Raw genomic sequence first — 11018 nt, 5'->3', positions numbered from 1 at the left:
CCGAAAAAAACTATTTTTCAGGAACTTGTTAGATAGCGAGAGGGAGCAGTCACCATACTATTGAATGGTGACTGCTCCCAAAAACGAAGCAGAATGCAAAGCAGCAGATATCCACGATATCTGCTGCGATGCACCCTTCTTAAATATGCGGGACACACAGAGGGCCGTGGATTTTACGGTAAGTGCACGATACTGTACCATCACTACTTGTTAAATATGCCCCAAAGTATCCTCCTTTTGGGGCACATTTATCAATCATCGGCAAAAATGAAAAATAGTTATCAATCCTTATCGCATGGATAAGGATTGAACTATTTCTCAAATTTATTAAAAACGGATCACAGAAACAGCAGTTCCGAAAAACTGTTTTTTCGGTGATAAAAAAAAAAAAATCACACTTACCCCCCTCTTCGGTGTCCTTCAGGTCCTCTTCATTTGTCTTCACACTGCACATGCGCATAGACATCCCCACTCTGTCTCTGCAACTATAGTTGCAGAGCGTGAGCGGTGAGTGACAGGGAGGGATCATGTGATCCCTCCACACATGCGCTGTCCAGCTCTGCTCTTCAGAGCTCTTCAGAGCAGAGCTGACAGCATTCACATATGACCATTTTGATAATGTACGCCAATTATCAAGACAAGTTACAGAAAAAAAAACTTGTTTTCGGAACTTGTTAGATTGCTGCCAGGAGCAGTCACCATACTGTTGAATGGTGACTGCTCCCAAAAACGAAGAGGAGTGCAAAGCAGCAGATATCCACGATATCTGCTGCGATGCACCTTTCATAAATATTCGGAGGACACAGAGGGGCACATTTATCAATATTCACATAAAGTGAAAAGTAGTTTTCAATCCTTATCGCAATGATAAGGATTGAACTATTTCTCACATTTATGTACAACCCTGCACAGAAACAGCAGTTCCGAAAAACTGCTGTTTCTGTGATGTAAAAAATCATACCTACCCCCCTCTTCGGAAGCGCTGTCTCCGGGTCTTCTCCTCCTTCTTTTCATTCTTCAATTGCGCATGTCCAGTTCCAAGAACTGGACATGCGCACAAAGATCCCCTCTCTGTCTCTGCAACGAGAGAGCGCTGAGTGACAGGGAGGGATCATGTGATCCCTCCACACATGCACTGTCCAGCTCTGCTCTTCGGAGCAGAGCTGACAGCATTGGATTTCTTCAATTCTGATAATGTACGCCAGCTTCAGCAAGTTCCCGAAAAAAAGATTTTTTTCTGGACTTGTTAGATTGCAGCCAGAGCAGTCACCATACAGTTGTATGGTGACTGCTCGCAAAAACAATAAGGAGTGCAAAGCAGCAGATATTGATGCACTTTTAATAAATTTGAGTAGGAGACATCGTGAACTAATTTACATGGTAAGTGCACGATAGTGCACTCCCGTTGTTTCTTAAATATACCCCAGAGGGACCTTAATTTCCCGGTAAGAGCACTATCGTGCTTTCTTAAATATGCCCCCTAGTCTCTCCTCAAAACATTAGGTAAATTCCTCAGTCTCACACTGTCCCCACTACAGCTATAGATTCCATATAATGTAGCAATAGTAATAAGATTATATGTATTATGCAAATAACACATTGACATATGGAACAGTTGGAGGCTCTAGTTTAAGTGCAATTTAAAAAAAAAAAAAACATTAAAAGAGATTACTCTTGGTGCATTCAAAATGGGAAAAATAGCAAGAAAATAAATGAGCGTACAGATCTGTTGTGACGCTTATGTTGTCCACACAAACACAATAATATTGGCTACACGGAGGTTACCTCGAGAAGTTCATAACCAGCTCAGACGACTTACAGGTGAATGCATCACTGTCCAAGACTATTTTCCTGACAGTACACCTGCATTGCTCTTCTTTTCATTTAAAAACCTTAATACCGATTTTAAAGAAAATGCTGCTGAACGTAAATAACTCATTCATGTGTATGTGGTCATGCAAATTGTCACCACATTAACCTTTTGATCGGAAATCCGATAACTAATCTATTTAAAGGTAACAAGAACAAATCTTCACCTCCCCCTCCCTAAAACAGGAAACGACCTATCAGCGTTAATTAAAGGAGTACAGAGAAGCGAGTCTTTCTTAAAAACAAAAAACAAAACTCGGGAAATCTAAGGTAACACCAGGGCTGGATAACAGCCGGTAAGAATAAGTTCCACATTCTGAGTAGCGATTTATTTCTAAACAAGTAACTTTTTTTATTCCAAAACAATGCACAGTTGTTCTTTATTAGGCAATATGTTGTTTTTTTGGCTTTTAAAATGTTGAACGCTTCTCATTTTTTAAACCAGCCCTTGTTTATTAAACACCGTGTAGTATACAAAGTAGAATGTTATCATTAAAAAAAAATCTGATCAATATATTACACGCCAACCTGATAATTATATGGTATCCTGTTTCTGCGTTTCACGCTAATTTTCCGATTGCAATCATCAAACGGAGCCCCTGCAGTTGGAAAACAGGCGTGAAAACCAGAAGCTGCAGAGGAGTGTGATAGGTATGTACTATGAATATTGCTTCGGTGAACAGAATCGTAACTGATAGGGAAGATGTTGGCATCTGAACGAGCATGGAAATATTTGTCATATTGTTGTCTCAGAAATTGCTACGGAGATTACAGCTGGTTCCTACCAAGTAACTCAAGTCTGTTTAAAAGTGTTGGAATCACTGATTATTATAGTTAAATAGCGTTTGGTTAAACATATTAGCCTGAGTGGTATTTCAATGTAAAAAAAAAAAAATGTTTCCTAAACGCTTGAGATATTTTTACAGATACTATTTGTACTACTGGCATTAAAAAGTTAATGATGGCGTGGAAATGTCTTGGTGGGGGGGTTCTTTTTTTCTAAGTTTATGGCAACTATGGAGGTAGAACCATTTTTACTATTGGCAATCTTGGGGAAAAAACAGGTAACTGTTCAGTCTCAAAAAGCTTGGTTTAATGCTAACGATGTCAATGACTCAAGTGCTTTGTTTGGACAGTACAAAGAATGCCTTGTGACATGTGCAAGCTAATTTGTGGGCATATAACTGCAAATGTGTTTGTGAATTCCTTGTAATGACTTGATATGGCTCAGAGGAGTTGTGTACAGCCAAGGGTTAAAACTTTCAAACAGAACTTAAATCAATATGTCCCTTTGATTATGTTTAATGCTTCTGTTCTCCCCAGGGGGTGTTTGTACAAAAGAGCCCAGACCCATGGTTACAGAGGAGCACCCTCTATCAATTTATAGCAAAAAACCTTTGAAATATATTTTAAGCCAGTGATATACACCAAACTCAGACATCTTGACTGCTCAGATTAAATGTTAATGACAAATATCAATGAGCTGGTGAGCTAAGGAAACAGGAAAATATCCTATCATATTTTCTCAGATATCATACTTATAGGAGGCATGTGTAGTATGCAGATAAAGGGAAACTTATGACCTGTTTTGGGGAGGTAAAATCATATTTGTAAGCCGTTCTGGTGAGAAGTTAGGACAGGATAAATAAAACCTGACTGAGAAAGTGTTTTCAACAGTCATAAAACCCCTAATTTGCTATCTATGTCTGACATCACAGGAAGGGGGGCTGTGGACCCTGCAGCATTTTTAAAAATTGTAGAGTAACACTAAGAAATTGTTCACTTTTAGGGAGTCAATCTGATATTGAAGGGTGTCCCATTTTCTGCTTCTCCCAGCAACAGAAACTTGGTCATACATGAATTGTATCAATTTTGTATTTAGCCTTTTTATTTTACAAGAAACCACTTCATTATATATTTGTATGTCATTTGTTAATTGTTTGACCTTAAGCATTGTGTATGTATTTTCAATATTAAATTACACTTAATTAGTTTAGGTCTCTCTGTTCTTACAAATTCACGTGTAAGAAAAGCTTGGTCAAAATGCCACATAGTTGAAACAGAGGAGAACATTTTGGTTTATAATAACTCTGATTAAAGTAAATTGAGATAGATTAGTAGTAAGGGAGATCCGAAGTCTTCCTGAGTAAGAGGGTCAGCTCTTCACAAAAAACCTTGGTGATGGCATAATTGGTAAGGCGAAGCTAGTGTGTGGCATAAATAGGGGAGGATTTAATCATTTTAGACAGAATAGATTTTTTTTTTTTATTAACCCTTTGTCACACACACATCACACACAGGCTCAGGTGAGTGCTGGTCAGAACACCTTGCATAATAAAATAGCACACTGGACTGGTTTGTTTTCTTTTGACTTTAAATCCACTGCTGTATTAGGGTATAGTTGCTATTCTTTACAAAATGGTGAGTGAAGTGTTCAAGTCAAGATGGCATTTGTCTACAACTTCTATCTATCCCACCTCTACAATTAAATGATTAGTTATTGTAGAACTATAGCCTTGTTACTCATTATGACCAATTACAAAATAAACAGCTTAATGAGGATGTATAATTAGTTGTTTTATTGATTCATTTTAAAAGGATACATATGTGTTACTATTTGTTTTTGTTAGCTAAATATTATTGCCATTTGTAGTTTAGTTAATTCTATAATAACCATACATTGATTACATTTGCTATACACAATTTACTAAGAGTACTGCAATGCTTAAGTGGTATTCTAAAGAAAATATTTTTTGTTTGTGTGAAGTATATATTTATTTCTAAACAAAATTGTGTAAAACGTTGTCTGTCTCCACCTATACTTACTCAGTGCAGGATTACAAACCTGTGCATATTTAAATTTATTTGTTGTTTTTTTAGCGAAGCAGAACTTGGCTTGCATCCTCTATAGTGGGTGGCCAAGTATGCACCCACCGGCGTATTGGCGACATGACCGAGGGAGCCCTCAGGACAAAGCTTAAAAGCTGCTAAACAAAACAGCCAAGAAAATAGATTATAAGGTTGTTGTTTTGTTTTGTTGTAAAGCTCCTAAAGACATGGTTTAATTAAAAAAAAAAATAGATTTTCCATTTGTGTGGAAAGACCCTTTTTAGAATGCACTGGATACCCTCAAAGCCTTTCATAAACTAAATATGTCATATTAATAGGTCCTAATATGATTTTAAATGCTATCGACCAGTTGGCCAGTGGCGCACGCAGGGGGGGGGGGGGGGGGGGTTTCTGGGTCTCCAGAAACCCCCCCCCCCCTGCTAAAAAGTGCCCTACATATCGGTACTGTAGTATACAGCAGTCTAAGAAGCGTCTGCGGCGGTGCTGTATTGTATACAGCACCGCCGCGGACGCTTCTTTGACAGCGCCGCGGCTGCTGTATATTACAGTGCAGCCGAAACGGAGCCGCGCATGCGCGGCTGGTTTCTAGGATTTATTTTTTTTCAGGGGCAGAAGAAACCCCCGCCTAGCCCCCCCCCCCCTCCCGAAAAATCCTCCGTGCGCCCCTGTTGGCGTAGTTATAAATACAATGTGGAATTTTTTTTTCTTTACAATTGGAATCAACTGGGACATGTATTGCCAAAATAAATCTCTATTTATCTTCCATCATTGGTTAGATTTAAGCTGAGTACACACTAATGGAATCTACTTCAAATGCGATTTCTGTAACTATTCTACCAACAACTGAAAGTCCCGATGAGCATGTCTATTCATATGTACATACGTACACACCTGCACAAGTTATCTTCATTTCTCATAACCATCTGCTGAAAACATTGTGACTCTGTACACACTCTACAGATATATGCCTACACTGCGGGCTGTGAGTGCACGCATACTTCCACACTTGCCCAACATCTTTCCATCGTTGATCGTGATTTTTATAAAGCCAAATCACCAAATGGGATGTGGTTTGGTAGGGTTAAACATGATTGTGGGGTCTTACACGTTCTTGTAATATCTGACCAAACAGTAATTTATCATGTAATCTGCACGATAATTGCATTCGTGTGTACACAGTTTGCACTATAATAAAGTGTATCTAACAGTACATGAATATGCTGACATTGATGAACCTTCAGGTGCTCCTTCCACTGTGTCATTGGGCCCTGCCAATTGTTATGAAATATTCTGACATAAATTGCGCTGATAATTTAAAAATCACTGATGTTGGCGTTTGAGGTTGCAGTGGTGGCAGGCCTGTGTGCATGTATGTTTCTAAAGAAATAAGTATGTTCAATTTCAGTATAGTCAGGTAATGCTAAATATATTCTGCTAGTTTTTTAACCAATGTTACAAGTTGCATAGGGAATTTGTATTGGCTATCTTTTTAACCCTATAAAGCTCATTTCAGAAAGTGCAAATACTCTTGTGAGGGAAGTACATGGATTTGCAGGCCAAGGTGGCAGTATCTGCAGTGATGAAATAGTTTGCACCAGCCAAAGGGAGGAGATCCTACTTTTACACCAGTATGCATAAATGAGATTTTTTTTTTTGTGGGACAAGATTATTTAAGCAAGATAAATGGGGGAGGGTACACTTACAGTTGCATTCCCTGCTTTGTTTGATGATAGCACAACCTTTCTCCCCAAACGGATATGCTTGTTCTGGCATCTATCTTGTCCTATATCTTTAAAGTGGCATATATATAATAAAGTTATTCCTTCATTTTCGTGACTAATTTAAGACCTAATTGAAGCTAAACTGAGCTGCATCTTATGAGTAAAAACTGAAATTCATAGAGGGTGGTCCTGAAGTGGTAGTAGACTGGACTTTGAAGCCGTTATTTCCATCAATTATATGTTCAGGTAGATTCTTAAACTCACAAATCTAGGCAGCAAATTGATTTTTCAGGGCAGTTCCAAGAACCATAAAGATGGGCATCTATTGAAATAGACAAGGAAGACAATTTGGTACATATGAGGGTGAGTCAAAAATTATCCGCACTCTGGCTGTGGAATTTGTTTTGATCAACTTTCAGAAAAGACAAATATATTATTTTTCAATATAATCTCTCTTCTTTTCAATACACTTTGTCCATCTGTCAACAAGCTGCGTATTCCCTCATTAAAAAGTGTTTTAGGCTGAGCTGAGAGCCACGAATGCACCACTGTCTTCACCTCTTCATCAGACGTGAATTTTCGTTTTCTTTCAGGGGACCAAATAGTTGATCGTTCGATGGGGCAAGATCAGGACTATAGGAAGAATGCTTTAACACCTTCAAAATTAAGTTTTTGGAGAGTGTCGACTGTAGGCGCAGTGGTGTGCAGATTGTACATTGTCATGCAATAACACAACACCCCTGGATGGCAGTCCTCTGCGAATTTTAGGGCTTTATCTCTTCAGTGAGCATCTCACTGTAACAAGCACTGTTGATTGTTCATCCCTTTTCCTGATAATATTCCAATAATGGCCCTTGAGAATCCCAGAAAACTGCAAGTAAGCATCAATATTTCAGCTGATGGTTGACTTTTTTTGAACTTTTACTCTGCCGATTACTCTCAGGCACGTAGTGATGTATCCATGTCTTGTCGCCAGTAATGATTATTTTTAAGAAACTTTCATCTTCCTTAGACCATCGGTCCAAATTTTGATTGCAGATCTCCAAACGCTTCTGTTTGTGCTCTTCCGCGAGTTGTTTCGGCACTCGTCTCGCACAAACGTTTCGAAACCCAAGTCTGTAGTGGATTATTGCATAGGCAGAGCCATGGCTGATTAGCAAATGATTTGCGACATAGGGGCATATTTAAGAAATCACGGTAGTGCACTATCGTGCACTTACCGTGGAAATCAGGTCCAGATGTGCCCTCCGCAAATTTATTAAAGGTGCATCACAGCTGATATCATGGATATCTGCTGCTTTACACTCCTGATCGTTTTTGCGAGCAGTCACCATTCTACAGTATGGTGACTGCTCTGGCCGCAATCTAACAAGTCCCGAAAAAAAGCTGGCGTACATTATCAAAATTGAAAGAATCCAATGCTGTTAGCTCTGCTCCGAAGAGCAGAGCTGGACAGCGCATGTGTGGAGGGATGCCTGTCACTCACCGCTCGCTCTGCAACTATAGTTGCAGAGACAGAGCGGGGATCTTTGTGCGCATGTGCAGTTCTTTCTTTGAACTGCACATGCACAATTGAAGGAAGAAGAGGAACGAAGAGGACCAGTAGGAGATCCGGAGACACCGCGTCCCGAAGAGGGGGGTAAGTGTGATTTATTTTTTTTGATTTTTTTTTTTTTTTTTTTTTTTTATCACAGAAACGGCAGTTTTTCAGAACTGCTGTTTCTGTGTTCCATTTTTCATAAATTTGAGAAATACATCAATCCTTATCCATGCGATAAGGATTGATAAGTATTTCTCGTTTTTCCCGATAAATGATAAATGTGCCTCATAATCCACTGTCACTCGTCTATCCAACAGAATCCGTTCACGTGCACGCTCAATGTTCTCATCAGATGTAGACAGGCGTCCGGCTCCTTCTTTATGGCTGACACTTGTACGACCTTCTTTGAACTTTGCATTCATAAAGACTTCTTTACTACAAAACACTTTTTCTCCATACTGTGCACGAAGTCTTTGATAAATATCGGCACCAGACACACCCTCAGACCACAAAAAACTAATCACAAGTGGGGCAGCCATTTTTTCTTGCACTGTAGTTACAAATTAACTTCCGTAACCCGTTCAAACCTGCACAGCAGTGACTGGGGAGACAACGACCTACTACGGAAAGCGTTAATAAGACAGAGCGGCCTACAGAAGTTTTAAAATAACTGGAGTGTGGATAATTTTTTACTCACCCTCATATAAAGAAGTGATACAAGTCTTTTATTTTGTTTTATTTGTTTTCGGATGATCGATTACATTTCAGTAGCCACTGTCTATTGCAATTTTTTTCCAACACTTTATTTATACAATAATCTGAATAAACTTTTGAAGAATAGAATGCCCTGTAAAAACTAATTTAGTTTAGGCATTTAGTCCTGTGTTCTAGTTCTGTGTACAAGAGCCATCTATGAGCATGTGAATGGCTTCATCAATTAAGACTACTAAATCTAAAATGCACCTGAGGTAACATTGTATAGTGGAAGAAATGTTACTATGAATGCCAGTGTTCCTTATGAACACTTCCAAGAGAGCCATTAGGAGCCTAATATGACAGATAATAAATTGCACTCCAAAATATTAAGGTTGCATATAGTAACACAAGGGTTTAATACAGTGGTTCCCAAACTTTTGCAGTTCGCGGCACCCTTAGAGTCTCCAAATTTTTTTCAAGGCAACCCTCCAAAATAATTATTGAGCAGTCCTGTTTTAGAAGTAGTTGGGTCAAAAAATTGTAATAAGTATTTAGGTCAGGACAGAAATACTTATTTAGTTGTATGCAAAAATGTCCCCTCTGCATCCAGACACTCTGCCCTCAGGCACTCTGCCCCCTCTGCATCCAGACACACTGCCCCCTCTGCATCCAGACACACTGCCCCCTCTGCCCTCTGTCACGCCGTGTCCCCCTCCGCTGCCCCCCTCACGCCGTGTCCCCCTCCGCTGCCCCCCTCACGCCGTGTCCCCCTCCGCTGCCCCCCTCACGCCGTGTCCCCCTCCACTGCCACGGGCCAGACATAGAAAGAAAAAAAAAAGAACACAAACTTACCAATCCGCCAGGCGCCGGGACCCAGCAGCCTCCTCTACCCCGCAGCTTGTTACTGATGTCGATATTCAGTGACAGCTGCTCGCGGCACCCCAGTGGGAGCCGCGGCGCACACTTTGGGAACCGCCGGTTTAATATATAAATATGCACATTTAAGATAACCAGAGGTCTTATTATATTGCATCAATTACTTACAAGTTAAGTGTCCTGCTGTAAATATAAAGTTTGTGCCAATTGAATATATATTTAATTGTGCTTGTTTTTTGTAGGTTATTTAAATGGTCCAGGCTTTGGCATAGCCTTTGTACAAAGGGTGGTTGAAAATGGAGAATGTGTTTCACCAAAAGCGTTTCTCAGAGACCGTTAAAGAGGAAATGGAATCCAAAGATCGGGAAGAGATAATAAAATCGGATGAAAATCAAAATGAAAATGCAGAACAATCTCTGTCACATGAGCTAGACCTAAATGATCCTAAATTGTCAAGTGCTAAACCTCAAGAGATACAAGAATCCTCTGTAAATGAACTGTATAGTCACCTGGAGTTAGAAATTGATGCGCCAGAATATTGTGCATATCAATTAGATACAAAACTGTCATCTATCGACTTGCAAAACCATCAGGAATGGTTGTTGAATATTGTAGAAAAACTGTGTGAGTGGCCAGCAGAGGAATCTGCAGGTGAAAGATGGCTATCTGCAGGATCTGAAGATGATGTATACTCAACTGATGAAATGGAGGAATTGGAAGATTCAAAGTTTAAAAAGCAGAAGAGTCCAAATAATGTCAGTGAGGTTTATCAAGCATTGCAACATGAGGAGCTGGGTAAGACAACAGAGCCTAGACTTTGGGAGGAATATAAGGATTGCAAAGAAAGTGCACGAGATTGGAGGGATATTATGGAAGATGATATAAAGAGATTTATGGCGCTTATGGAAGAGATTAACATGGATTATCAGCAACATTTCCAGAAGATAATGGAAATGTGGAATAGCACTACAAAAAATTATCAGACCTGGGGAGATGAGTAGGAAGCAAAAAAAGTGTACAAATATTTATCTAGAGCAGCCAATGTACACTGACATTATTTTATTTAATTTTTACATGTATAGGATTTTTTAAGTTTGTTCACCATATCTCCTTATTTTAAGGGGACCTTCTAAATACTCTATTTGATGTATCGTCCTGTGTTTCACTGAGGCATTTCTACTACATGATGTATATTTTTAGATTTTAGTTATTAAGCACCTAACTCACATGCTATCTCCTCATACTAATTTTGACTACATTTGTGGAGACAGGAAAATGTTCACTGCAAAACATGGGTGGTTCACCACCAAATGTATGCTGCTCTCTATGGTAATGGGCTTCATTAGTTTTGTCACTGACCAGTTCTTTTTGTTTTCGTTTTTGCAATAAAAAAATATAACCATAAATAAGTATCTCATGTAGTCAATTTACTAAAATAAGGGTTATGTATGTTTCAAAAGTAGAAA

General features: G+C 39.2%; 1 protein-coding gene across 2 annotated transcripts; it reads left to right on the top strand.

The window, feature by feature from the left end:
- Positions 1 to 2058: 2058 nt before the first annotated feature.
- On the top strand, positions 2059 to 10899 carry LOC142157695 (uncharacterized). Of its 2 annotated transcripts, none has more exons than XM_075211275.1 (2): positions 2059 to 2165; positions 9795 to 10899. In XM_075211275.1, exon 2 carries the CDS (start codon positions 9849 to 9851, stop codon positions 10551 to 10553), a length of 705 nt encoding a protein of 234 aa, XP_075067376.1. In that variant the 5' UTR covers positions 2059 to 2165; positions 9795 to 9848; the 3' UTR covers positions 10554 to 10899. The 2 variants fall into 2 exon arrangements, with proteins under 2 accessions (XP_075067376.1, XP_075067377.1); XM_075211276.1 differs by lacking the exon at positions 2059 to 2165 and adding an exon at positions 2432 to 2520.
- The last annotated feature ends 119 nt before the right edge of the window (positions 10900 to 11018 follow it).

The sequence above is a fragment of the Mixophyes fleayi genome, chromosome 5 (genome assembly GCF_038048845.1).
Source record: "Mixophyes fleayi isolate aMixFle1 chromosome 5, aMixFle1.hap1, whole genome shotgun sequence".
Classification (NCBI taxonomy): domain Eukaryota; kingdom Metazoa; phylum Chordata; class Amphibia; order Anura; family Limnodynastidae; genus Mixophyes; species Mixophyes fleayi.
The sequence above is the reverse complement of the archived record's forward strand: the minus strand, read 5'-3'. Positions and strand labels throughout refer to the sequence as shown.

Excerpts from the sequence above, each read along its gene's own strand:
- LOC142157695 (XM_075211275.1), top strand. The coding sequence starts at position 9,849 with ATGGAGAATGTGTTTCACCAAAAGCGTTTCTCAGAGACCGTTAAAGAG.